Below are 13212 nucleotides of genomic sequence, written 5' to 3' on the forward strand. Positions count from 1 at the left end.
TTGTCCTTTGTTTTCAGAGAGGACCATGACATCAGGATGATATCATGGATATCATGACTTGCAGTGAATTGGATTTAAGTGAGGCAGGGCTTTGCAATGTCACCAGCCTCATTCTCTCCTCCAGAGCCATCTGGGTTCAGTGGTAAGATATACATCAGGACGACTGGAGATGGCCCTGGATGTTTAAGGCAATTGGGGTTAAATGACTTGCCCAGGGTCACACAGCTAGGAAATGTCTGAGGTCATATTTAAAACTCAGATCCTCCCAACTTCAGGGCCAGTGCTATATTCACTGCGCCACCTAGCTGAACCCAGTTCACACATTAGAAAATATGAGTACCCCCACAGGGGGCATCCTAATTCTAGAAGCAATTTGCTGAAGATGTTTTCCAATATAAGTTCAAGCCTAGAAGAACAATGCAGTCTCATATTTGTTTAGGATATACAAAAATATAATATAGGGTCTAAGAAAATAACCACTTTAACCTTTTCATTTGTTGGGCTGTCTCAAACAAAAGGTGAAATACAATTTTATTTAACGCAAACCCCAACTTGCTTATTTGAAATCCATATTAGTAAGCACCAAATGAAATACTTGACAATATTATGATAAATGACCAAACCTATTGACTAAATAAACCAAAAACAAAGAAACAAAAAAAAACAAACCTTAAGGTAGTCTACACTTGTCTAATTCCTATATAACAACCAAGGTCAGGAGTTACAAAAGAGTTAAAAAAAAAAAAAAGGCTAATTATTTATCTGGGCTTTTAAAGGTAGTTTAGACTTAACAGTGGAATGTTCCAGAATTTCTTCCACTTTTGACTTCTCCACAATGTTTACAGCTCTGTTTTCTTTATCCTTTCTGGAGAATTTTTTACGCTGTGGATGTAAGGGAAAGAAAAAAAAATAAACACAAATGTAACAAATGTAATAACATACAAAATGTCACTTTAGAGACTTTCTCAATGTATCCATCAATTATGCTGAACCCCACCTCCTCCAAATACTATTTGTCATACAGGATGGCTCTGGGGGAAGGGGAGGAATACATAGGAATGTAAGAAACAGAAAACATCAATAAAATTATCTTAAAAATAGTAAGGACTTACATTTATATAAAAAAGAAAAGACTCATTTTCTCATTAATGAATTTTATTTTGTCAGGGTCTTCATTCTTCCACAGGAAGAGGCTGCCAAACAGTCTTTATTGTGGCAAACATGCCTGCTGAAACAAGTTGTAGGCGACCACCCTGCAGGTGAGCTGAGGCTTCCAAGTAAGGCCGTGACCAAGGGAGGCCCAGCCCTCTCCTGGGCCTACAGATGCTCAATGAGTGAAGTGGGAGACACAAGGACCCCATGGTGGCCTAAATAAATCGCTGTATTGAGTTTCTAAGCCCAAAGGAACAGGATAGGAAAAAGGAGGAACCTGATCTTGACAATGATGGAGGGGGGGGGTCCAGGGAAGCCCTCTTTGTTTACTTTGTTCTCCTGTGAGTTTGAGCCAGTTATTCAACTACCAAAACTGCCCAAAGTTTTTGTTTTTGTCACTCTCTTATTTCCTCCCAACCCATTCCCACACATGAAGCCCAGGCTTGTCAATTTTTTTTTCAGGGTACTTTCATTCTCTTTATTATTTGTATGCAGACATTTCTTCTCTCCCCCAATCTATGCTCTCATTCACCCCCCATGTATGTCAAGTATGAAACATTTAACACACAGTAATTCCATTAGCCTTTCCAACAACCTGAAGTAGATAATTTGTCCATTTTACAGATGAGAAGACTGGGCCACAGAGACATTAAGTGACTTTGGCCATAAAACTAATAAGCAAATGTTTGTTGAAAACTACAAAGGTGGGCCCCTAACTCAGGTATCCCTGACTAGCTCTACCACTCTCCATTAAGCTCTCTTCCCAGTCTAAATTAGACTAGAAGTCTCCTACTCTTGTTTCCACTTCATGTTTCTAGACTTGCTTCTCCCTGCCTAGAAAATGAAGATCAAGGCTACCACACAAACAGAGAAAAAAAACCTCAGGCTTCAGCTTAATTTCATCAAATGCTTGAGTTTTCTAAAAGGTCTCTGCTTCTTGCTAATAATAAGATCAATAAATATAGTTCCACGTATATGGAGGAGAGTCAAATGCAGGCTCCAATGTCCTGTATACCCTCACCTTCACAATTCTACTATGAGCCACTGTCCCCAGAGCCAGAAGATGATACTGGGCTCCCTGAACATGTATGTCAACAGAGTCGGGAAAGGAAGCAACAGCAGTGACTGATGCTAAGGTTCCAGCCCCTCTAGGTCAGGGCAGGTGAGGAACTCAGCGACTATTAGCGAAGCTAGTTCTGTACACTGAGCTGTCCGATGGAGAGTCTGATTAGTGGAGGTGGGAGCAGGTCAGGATTGGGGAGGAGGAGAAGGTATGGTACAGGGTATACAGCTAAAGGAGTTGTTTTTTCTCCATCCCATGTCCCCAAAATATGGTTTTCAAAAAGTTAACAACATAATTTTGAATGGAAACCTACTAAGAAGTTTTGTCCTTGCAAACAAGAGAGGAATTTAAAATCTAGGTTACCTAATTCCACTAGGGAAACTCCCTCCATTAATGCAGAAGTGTGTCTCACAGTTAACCCACAGTGCCCTGAGCTCTGCCTTACTCCAAGACCAGCTCTTCAGTCAGTACTTGCCAGTAATGAAATAGAAGGACACTGGGGCTAGAGGCAGCAGACTTGGGTTCAAAGCCTGGCTCTACTATCTACCACCAGCGTGACCACTAATGGTCACTGGCAGTTCTTCATCCATAATCCTCCTTGCCTGACCCTAGGTCATATAACATCCCTAGTCCTCAGTTTCCCTCTCTGTAAAATGAGGGTACTGGACTCCACATCCAAGGTCCCTTCCAAAATTCTTTAACTTGATTATCACTTATGTTAGATCCATCAGCTGTAGCAACATTCTCTCAGAAGTGACAACATCAGTTACCTGGAAAAAAGGAACACCACCATTGATAGGCTTGCACACGCTGGTTTCTGCTGTTGGCTCCTCACTCAGGATGATTTCATTAGTGAGCTCCAGGGCAGGCTTCTCTTCATCCACGTCCTAAAAAAGAAAGAGGGACTCAATCCAGCAGGCACTTCTGAAGCAGCCATTGTGCACCTGCAGACATGCACGAGGGACCCTGATGTCTGAGAACACAGAGGGACATTTGAGAGCCACGTATACAAAATACATTGTATGTGTGTACGTATGTATTTTTGGTGGGGCAATGAGGGTTAAGTGACTTGCTCAGTCACACAGCTAATAAGTATCAAGTATCTAAGGCTGGATTTGAACTCAGGTCCTCCTGAGTCCAGGGCCAGTGCTCTATCCACTGTGCCACCTAGCCGCCCCCTACAAAGTACATTGTAGAGGAGGAGGCTAAGGAGTTGGAGGAAGGAAGGGAAGCTTCACATGCCCATACAAAGGAGTTTGTACACATAACAATTAGAAAGGACCGTGGTGAAGGAGTAACAAGAAACTGAGATTTTGACACTTCATTTTTACCTCACTGGGGTCTTCTTCTGCTTTAATTATGTCTGCTCTTAAGAGCTCAGGTTGTTTCTCTCTTAGCTGACTTAGGAGTTGCTCCCGAGGTTCAGTTCTCAGCAACGTGGATGGGTAGGAATAAGTTTTCCTCTGGGGAGTTGAACCTTTAGTGGACATTGCAACCAAATAAATGAATTAAAGCACCATTGTGTAACAACAAAGGACTGAGCTGTAAGTCTCGAGATCTTGCTTCTAGTCCCACATCTTCTATTCGTTGTTCCTTGTGCAAGGCCCTGATTTCCTCACATCTAAAGTAAGAGACTGGATGAGATGGTTTCTAAGGTGCTTCCTGGCGCTTATTACAGAGTGGCAGTGTGACCATCATCTCAACAGCTGATAGGAGGAGCTTCATATATACCACCTCATTTGAGTTTTCCAACTGTGAGAATTGGCACCCCTACTGGAGAGATACTGGAGGGAAGCTCCGCCATGAGGAGAAAGCATGTGATTTAGAGACCATGTGACTTTAGCGTCCAGAAGTTACATCTATAGAACCACCTGTGGGACTTGTCAATCAGAGCTGCCAGCCAATTAGCTTGGAGCTGTGTGTGGGTGGATGGCCCTGTTTCCTGTTGGAGAGGAGGTTTTCTGGGAGGAGGAAGGACCTCAGTTTGAGTGGAGCTGAGATGCCGGCTCCCTGAGATAGAGAGATGATGGCTCTCATTGTACAAACTCAAATTCTTAGGTAACAATCCCAGAGGTCCTGGATCTGGAGTCACCCTTCCCCTCTTTGGGTCTCAGTTTCAGGGGCCGCACTAGGAGCTCAGTGGCCCCTTCCAGATCCTCTGACCTGATGTCATCTAGGCTCTGACTGCTCTTGGCTGCCTCCATCAGGCCTGATTGTCAGTGTCCTCTGAATGGCCTTTCTCAGGCTTGTTTCTAAGCAGTTCTGCACCTATGATTCCTTCTCTCTAGTTTTGCTCTCTCCGAGAAGGACCTGTACATGCTCCAACCTCAGCTGGGCCACTTGGGGTCTGTGTAGCCTTGGTGAGGTCACTGAGACTCTCTGAAGCGGCGTCTACTTCTGTAAAATGAGGATGGGCCTAGAAGCTCTCCAAGCTCCCTTCTCTGACATTCGGTGGTCCTTTGAAGCTCTGACGCTCATCTGTCATGATGTCCCATGGCCCTGATGAGCACCTCCCTCCCTCCATCTAATACTACACTAAATATTGTACTATCTTTCTCTATTTTCCCTACACATTTGCAGGTCTGGTTTCCCTAAATGGGCTAAGCCGCTCAAGGCTAGTGATATCTTACAACAAGACAGGGATTTAATTTTTCTTTTTGGGGGTGGGGCAATGAGGGTTAAGTCACTTGCCCAGGGTCACACGGCTAATAAGTATCAAGTGTCTGAGGCTGGATTTGAACTCAGGTCCTCCTGAATCCAGGGCTGGTGCTTTAGCCACTGTGCCACCTAGATGCCCCAGACAGGAATTTAATTAATAAGAAATTTAAATTAACCTCATATACTCGTGTAACAATATAACTTGATTTCCCGCCTAAACTACCTGTTGGAATATCCAGTTTCAGGTCCTGCTGCAAGAAGCAATTAAGTTTATTCCAGCCACTTTTCGTGATATCATCAAGTTCTTGACTGTGTTCCACCAGCATTTCCTTGTCATTAGTTATCTCATCATGAAAGGAGGTCAGCTGGCTGTCTTGTTCTGCTTTTTGTCCATTGACCTTTTCCATGATTTCTGAATTGGATATAACACAACCTTGCTTTACAACCTAGAGGATAGAAGCAAACATTTGCCAAAGCAATTAGACTCATCAGTTCTTTAAGATGGCATTTCTTTTTTCTGACAAGCTGAAATGATGTGAACTTTTTGAATCTCCATTATGGGAATAATGGAGAAATGTCTTTATTTTGCAAAAGAAGAAATCAAGTCCTAAAAACTTAAGCAAGCGTTATGTTCTAGCAAGTAAGTCAGGTCATGAGTAGGTTATCAATTCTCTTTTGAGTGGCCAAGCACATGGTAGCAGACTAGACATGCTTGAAAGCATATTGGAAAAGTAAGAAGTGCATGCAAGTGAGGTATTAGACATCAGAGGGTGGGATTGTTCCTCTTAAGTGACTAATAAGGAATAAAAAAAACAATCCAATGGTAGGTGTAGAACCTAGATGGCTGTCTAGGTTCTTTAATCACCAGACTTCAGATAGGAGGGTAATTAAAGCATGAAATCAGGATCACTTACTGTGGTGGTTATGCATTAAGGGTGAGCTCAAAAGGAAATGGTTAAGCCACTTCAGAAAGAAATGTACTTTTAAAGTAAATTCCTAGACACAAATATTCCATTTTTGGACCAGTAATTTTCTCCTCAAGGTAGGTTTCAGTTAAAAAGTTACCTTTAGTAAGTTATCAAGTTCTTCTTTCCTTTTGTGTAAGCCAGATATCCACTGATCTGAAAAGTGGACAGTACTTATATTCATATCATTATACCACTGCTGGCTCTCTTGGGACACTGTTTTAATACTGCAGCTGAGCTTCTCACAATGTTTGATAGACTCTTCAACCAACTCTGAGCTTTGATGGTGAAGATGTCTGAGCTCTTGTGACAGATCATCAGAAACAGCAAGGAACTTTTTGTTGTGAGAAGCTGTGGTGCTTATGATGTCCTGGGAATGCCTGTGAGGAAAAAAAAAGGCATTGCTACAATTATGGATACCTGATAAAATGTGCCATGTGGCTTTTGCATGGTTCACAAATGAGCAGTTTATTTATGACGTTTTTACTGTGTAGCGATGAGATTCATGACTTGAGTAGGGAGATGAATCCGAGAGGCTATGACAATTTTTTTTTTTTATGGGGCAATGGGGGTTAAGTGACTTGCCCAGAGTCACACAGCTAATAAGTGTCAAGTGTCTGAGGCCGGATTTGAACTCAGGTCCTCCTGAATCCAGGGTCAGTGCTTTATCCACTGTGCCACCTAGCCGCCCCGACTATTTCTTTATGAATCAGGGAATCTTTGTCCCCTTTTTGATAGGCCCCTGTCTTTTGAGGATTCCTCTACCAGCAGGTGATCCTTTCTGTTCCCTGTTCTTTCTCCCATTGCTACAATTCTCTTTCCCCACTCCAAGGCTTGCCTGACCTGTAGGTCACCTGTGGAGACTCTTGGCTGTATAACTTCCCCGACTGCAGTTATATATACCATCAACATAGCTTCAGAGTAACCAGAATAGGCTGGATTTTCCTTTTGAGGTCCAGACTATTTCACCAGTATTATACTTCAATTGATCCCTTTACATGGCCCATGGCCAGGAACGCTCCTCTGGCCCACTTACCCAATCTTTCTTTTTTTTTTTTTGGTGAGGCAATTGGGGTTAAGTGACTTGCCCAGGGTCACATAGCTAGTAAGTGTTATGTGTCTGAGGCTGGATTTGAACTCAGGTCCTCCTGAATCCAGGGCCGGTGCTCTATCCACTGCGCCACCTAGCTGCCCCTTCCCCAATTTTTCTTATCCTGAACCACTCTCCTTGGCAAAACCCTGCTTCCTCCAGACCTTGAAAGGTCAGATCTCAGGCCTACCACTGTGTCAAATCAAGACCACTCTCACTAGTCCTTTCTTCTATGACCTTTGGAAGTCACTGCTCCCTTATAAACATAATGTTCCTATGCCTCTGACTCCTTCAGTCATTCCTTTAACCTACCTATCTCCTAAAGAGACAACAGCTCCCTCGAGACTCTTAGGAGTCTCTTTCCCTCAGGCTACATATGGCCTCAGGGGCAGCTAGGTGGCACAGTAGATAGAGCGCTGGTCCTGAAGTTGGGAGGACCTGAGTTCAAATTCACCTTCAGACACTTACTAGCTGTATGACCCTAGGCAAGTCACTTAACTCTGTTTGCCTTAAACACCTGGGGCCTTTTCCAGTTGTCCTGATATAAATCTTGCCACTGGACTCAGATGGCTCTGGAGAAGAGAGTGAGGTTGGTGACTTTGCACAGTCCTGCCTCGCTATAACAAATGAAAGAACATACACAATCGGGCCTCTTATGCTTTTAAACCTTGCATCAATCTGGTGGAGTAGGTACTACAGGTATTAACATGTCCATTTTACAAAATAACAAAATGTCAAACCCAGTGGGCTTTCCTCAGCTCTTATCTTCCTTGAAATCTGTAGAATTAGGCACTGCTAACCTTCCTTTGGGCAGCTGGGTGGCACAATAGATGGAGTGCCAGGTTGGGAGTCAGGAAGACTCCTCTTCTTGAGTTCAAATCTGGCCTTAGATACTAACTAGCTGTGTGACCTTGGGCAAGTCACTTAACCTTGTTTGCTTTAGTTTCCTCATCTGTAAAATGAGCTGGGGAAGGAGATGGCTAACCACTCCAGTATCTTTGCTAGGAAAATCCCAAATGGGTCACAAAGAGTCAGACATAACTAAAACAACTGAAAAAGTAACAACCATCCTCATCTTGAGTCTCTTCCACTGGATTCCACAAGACCACACCACCATCACATTTCTCCTCCAGCCTCTATCTGCTCCATCTTGATTTTCCCCTTCCATGGGTCTTTTCTTCCTCCCATCAATGTTAACCATATTTCTCGGTGTTCTTTTCTCCCCTGTCTAGACCGTCATCATTTCTCTGCAGGGTTCCACATCTTTATCTCATGCCCTGGCTTCTCCCAAGTCTCAGGTTTACATTCCCAGCTGTCCACTGCACATCTCCAACCTCAGGGTTGCAGGTCAAACTGAGGTCCTCTTTCACCCCAAAGCTGCTTTTCTGAGTTGCTTTTTCCTGCCAATGGAAGTACCTTCTCACCCATGCTTAGAACACCAGCCATCCTTGACTCTTCCTTTGTCCTCATTTCAAATACTTCCTCAGTTGCCAGTTCTGCTCATTTCCTACCTCCACAACATATATATATATATATATATTTTTTTTGGGGGGTGGGGCAACGAGGGTTAAGTGAGTCACACAGCTAGTAAGTGTCAAGTGTCTGAGACCAGATTTGAACCCAGGTCCTCCTGAATCCAGGGCTGGTGCTTTATCTACTGCCCCCCTCCACAATATTTTTTGCAAAATTTCCATGTTATCATTATTCTACTTCAGGCTGTCCTTATCTTTCACCTGGACTATATAGCATAAGACCTTACCCCCACTATCCTGCTACCCTCCAGTCTGTTTAATATACTAGTGCCAGACTAACTGTTTTAACGCACAGATCTGATCAAATTACTGCTAACATACTTTTTTGTGGGGGGGGGCGGGCAATGAGGGTTAAGTGACTTGCCCAGGGTCACACAGCTAGTAAGTGTCAAGTGTCTGAGGTTGGATTTGAACTCAGGTCCTTCTGAATCCAGGGCTAGTGTTTTATCCACTGCACCACCTAGCTTCCTCCTTCACTAACACATTTTTAATGGCTTATCACAGGCTACCAAATAAAATTTGAACTCCTTGGCCTGGCATTCAAGTCCTTCCACAATTTGGCCTGAACAAACCTAGCCTTCTCTCAAATGACTTCATCTCGCAAACCAAGGTTCTTAACATGCTACACATTCTCGAATACTCACTGTCCCTTAACATCCCACATCTTCTCACTGCTATACCTTTGCCAGTGTTGTTCCATATACTTGCAATAGTCCCTCTATTCCAATATCTGCCCACTGATAGAATCCCATCTTCCAAGACCCAGCTCAGATTCAGAACCCTTATAAAGCCTTTCCTAATTTCCCAAGCTGGAAGCTTCTCCTTTATCTTTAAAATGTTTTTTCTCCCTTTCAAAAATGCTTTATTGATTTACTTAAAAACCCATCACTATCACTTCCAAATGATAACCCTCAGATCTCCCTTCAAACAAATAAATACTGTCAAATCAAGTAAATCAACACACTGGCCAGCCCTCATCTGATCTTGTAGCACTTTTTACTTATTCTAATTTGGACTTTATTTGGTTCCCTCTCAGTTTAGATATGTAGAGATGTTAAAGAAAATAATCACTACTGTGCATATATAACCTATATCAGATTGCTTTCTGTCTTGGGGAAGAGGGAGGAAAGGAGAAAAATTTGGAACTAGAAATCTTAGGAAAGCAAATGTTGAAAACTATCTTTACATGTAACTGGAAAATAATAAAATATTTTTATGATTAAAAAAAGAAAGAAAGAAAAAAAAAGAAAATGATCACTAGCCTTTCAAAGAGTAGCAATAAATGTCTGATGTCCATCACTCAAATGAATAACAAGGTTGTGTGACCAGCGCCATGTTTCCCAGCACTCACCTGAGCACCTCATCTACTGAATCTATCCATCAGTCCCCAAAGCCTTCTTTGTATTTAGGATCCAATGCAAACTCTTCTGTTTGGCATTGAGACCTGGGCTCCAGCCAGGACGTGTGTAATTGTAAGGGATATTTTACTTGCTTTTCCTTATATTCCTAATACTTAGCATAGTGCCTGGCAAAAGTAAACTCTTAATAAATACTTTTTCATTCATTAATTCATCCAGATGACTACAAAATGAGAGCTAATAATTCATGTTATCCTTTTACATTAACCCTGTCTTCTAGATTTGTAAACACAATCATTTTTAGGGGCTTGCGCTAAATTTATGTTGAATCAAATACATTAGCTTATAGATGTTACTAAAAAAAAAAACCATAAGCAGGAATGAAAAACATCTTACTGTTGTGTATTTTCTTGAATATTTCTGAGTGGATTCTTGATACTTCCACATGTTTCCTCCAAGGCAGAGAATCTTTGTGTCCAAAGATTCATTAACTGGCAAAGTTCCTGTAGGTGAAACCCCCCCCACCCCCACACAAATGATATAATTAAAGAAAAAGTTAACTTGTGAGTTACTAGTAAGGTAGAATAATGGAGCAAAGCAATAATACTGATATTAAAAGGGGACAAGTAATCCAAAGACCAGGTGGGAAATCTGAGGCCTAAGGAGTTAAAGTGGCTCATTTAAGATCCCCAGCAATCAGTAAATAGTGGGTATAGAACTTGAACTTGGCCCTCCTGACTCCCAAAGTCAAGTGTCCATCCAACTAAATGAGGAACTATAAGTTTAGAATGAATACCTGAGGAATTCTACAAATGCCAATGATTAAAAAAAGTCTTCTCATATGGAAGGGTGAGACCAAACTGAATCAGGCCGGGTTAAGACTGTAGCTCCCTTGCCACAATTTTTCCTCAAGATTTGGGACAATTTCTTTAAAGTGTTTTAAAGCTTGCCCTGAGAAGAACAGAGGCAGAAGTCTTGGGGTTGGGAGCTCCTGCTATTCTCTGAGCCTCATTTTCTTTTTGTGAGGCAATTGGGGTTAAGTGACTTGCCCAGGGTCACACAGCTAGTATCAAGTGTCTGAGGCTGGATTTGAACTCAGGTCCTCCTGACTCCGGGGCCGGTGCTCTATCTACTGTGCCACCTAGCTGCCCCTCTGAGCCTCATTTTCCACCCAAGGCACAGGAGAAACACAGTTGTCACAAAGGTTCCTCTGTCAGATTTGGTTCATGGAACAACATCTCCACCTGCTGGGATTTTTAGGCATTTATTGCTAAAAGCCTAAGGTGGTATTACACCTATATCTACTTGGATAAATGGGTTTTGATCAGGGGGTTCTTCCTCTACATTAATGGTTCATCATTTCCCTGACTTGAAAGAAGCCATAAAGTGCTATGATAAAGTCATATGCTGGGGGTTGTTGAAGGACTCATGGAATAAGCTGAAGAGCTAGAAAATTGCATCTATCCAGAAAATTTTTTATCACCAACTTGGTCTAACTATAACAAAGAACCCAAAAGCAATATTTAGTTGACTATATGGTTTAAATATTTCACCAGTTATGCAGAGCAAGAAGGGACTAAGAAAAGTCACGTTTGCTTTATAAGAAACCATTCATTTAGATCACCCTAGGAAGACAGAACAATCACTAGTGGATAGTAATTAATAACCCGCAAAAAAAAAGGTAATAAAAATGTGGCCAGCAAGTTGTATGAAAGTTGACCTTTAATCAACTTTTTTTTTGGGGGGGGGGGCGGGGCAATGAAGGTTAAGTGACTTGCCCAGGGTCACACAGCTAGTTAAGTGTCAAGTGTCTGAGGCTGGATTTGAACTCAGGTACTCCTGAATCCAGGACCAGTGCTTTATCCACTGCGCCACCTAGCTGCCCCCCTTAATCAACTTTTAAAGACAGATTCAGTTGACTAGGGGAGGGATCAGGAGAGACTTGACGAAGGGTCCAGTCCAGAAAGATTTCAAAATATCACAAAGGACCAGGCCCCACTCAGGGAAAGAAGCAGGTCCATCTCCAGTAGAAGGTTTCCTATTTAACTCTTCTTGCTAACTGGTGCTAAGCTCAGTTGTCTTCTATCTGCTGAGGAAGCACAAGTACTGTCAGTTCCCTCTATATTTCTGGAACCCTAAGGCCTGCTCAGTCACCCCACATTCATTATAATCCTAAGACAAAGTAGAAAATAAATCTCTCCCTTCATCACAGAGCTGGGGAATCTAAGGATGTGGAATATTTTATATACTGACATACATAGCTGAAGTGTTGCTTAGTTTTGCTAAACTGCTTCCCCTCTTTAAAATCTTTGTTACAAGGGATCCCTTGATGGATAACGGAGAATGGGAAGGAGATTTTAAAAACCACTATGAAGTTAAACAAAAAATATTGATTAAAAATAAGATAATAATAAAAGATACAGTTTTCAAAATTCTGTCTTGGTTATACTTTCCATTTTCAAGAGCTGTTGTATTCTCCCTTTTTATTATAATATTGCTAATCTTTCACTTTTGACCTCATCTTTTAGCTTGATGTAAACAATACTTTCTTACTTTATCAATAACATGTAGGGGATAGTGTTCTGCATACAGTAAACATGCTCACTGATTCTTAATTTATTTTAATCTGGGCCCCCCCTCACACCCCCCACACCCCCACAATGAGGGTTAAGTGACTTGCCCAGGGTCACACAGCTAGTAAGTGTCAAGTGTCTGAGGTTGAATGTAAACTCAGGTCGTCTTGAATCCAGGGAAAGTGCTTTATCCACAGCATCACCTAGCTGCCCCTGCTGATTAACTTTAAGCAAGCTATTTCCAAATGCTACAGATTAAAGAATTTCTTTCCTTTTCCAACCTAAACCGGTTTATTCTTCCTTTGGTAATTTGGTGACCTTTGGGGGCTTATGATATTGATGTGGGACTTGCTAAGGATGACTACATCTGCATAGGATGCTATAGCTCGAAACTCTGGAACTCAAGATGTGCCAACTTCGGCTTCCAGTAGGGACAACAAGCATGTGTCATCATATCTAGCTGCTTTAAAGGGACTGAAGGACACTAGTAACTTCCAAACTTTAAAAAATGCTTTTAGAAATGCTTCCATTTCTTCCAGCAAAGGTGACCAAATTACCCGTGCCCCATGAAACCAGCTGTTCATCTGATACCTGTGATTGGGTTTGCTTCACTGTCTTCAGTTCACTCATTAAGGTTTCACAATGCTTCTGAGATTCAGCCAAGGAGGCATCAGTATTTTCCTGTAGTTCATGCAGACGTTTACACAGTGTGCTGAGAAAATCGTCTATTTCCTTTTTTTGATCTTCTATCTTTGAAGAAAAAGGATTTAGTTTCCTTCTTAATCTGAGGTTCACTTTCAAATATTAAAAATGAAACATGT

The 13212-nt window shown here is 42.0% G+C and overlaps 1 protein-coding gene across 2 annotated transcripts in view; it reads right to left on the bottom strand.

Annotated features, from left to right (window-relative positions):
• Nucleotides 1–202: 202 nt before the first annotated feature.
• The window catches only part of KIF11 (kinesin family member 11), a 48564-nt gene continuing 35554 nt past the window's right edge, over nucleotides 203–13212 (bottom strand). For both annotated transcript variants that reach the window (XM_043986591.1, XM_043986592.1), the window contains exons 17-23: nucleotides 12983–13141; nucleotides 10215–10321; nucleotides 5939–6218; nucleotides 5097–5319; nucleotides 3547–3692; nucleotides 2986–3102; nucleotides 203–882 (exon numbers count right to left, since the gene is read on the bottom strand). In XM_043986591.1, the coding sequence (XP_043842526.1) occupies nucleotides 751–882; nucleotides 2986–3102; nucleotides 3547–3692; nucleotides 5097–5319; nucleotides 5939–6218; nucleotides 10215–10321; nucleotides 12983–13141 (1164 nt within the window). In that variant the 3' untranslated portion in view covers nucleotides 203–750. The remainder of the gene's footprint in view (nucleotides 883–2985; nucleotides 3103–3546; nucleotides 3693–5096; nucleotides 5320–5938; nucleotides 6219–10214; nucleotides 10322–12982; nucleotides 13142–13212) is intronic.

This window comes from Dromiciops gliroides, chromosome 2 (assembly GCF_019393635.1).
Source record: "Dromiciops gliroides isolate mDroGli1 chromosome 2, mDroGli1.pri, whole genome shotgun sequence".
NCBI lineage: Eukaryota > Metazoa > Chordata > Mammalia > Microbiotheria > Microbiotheriidae > Dromiciops > Dromiciops gliroides.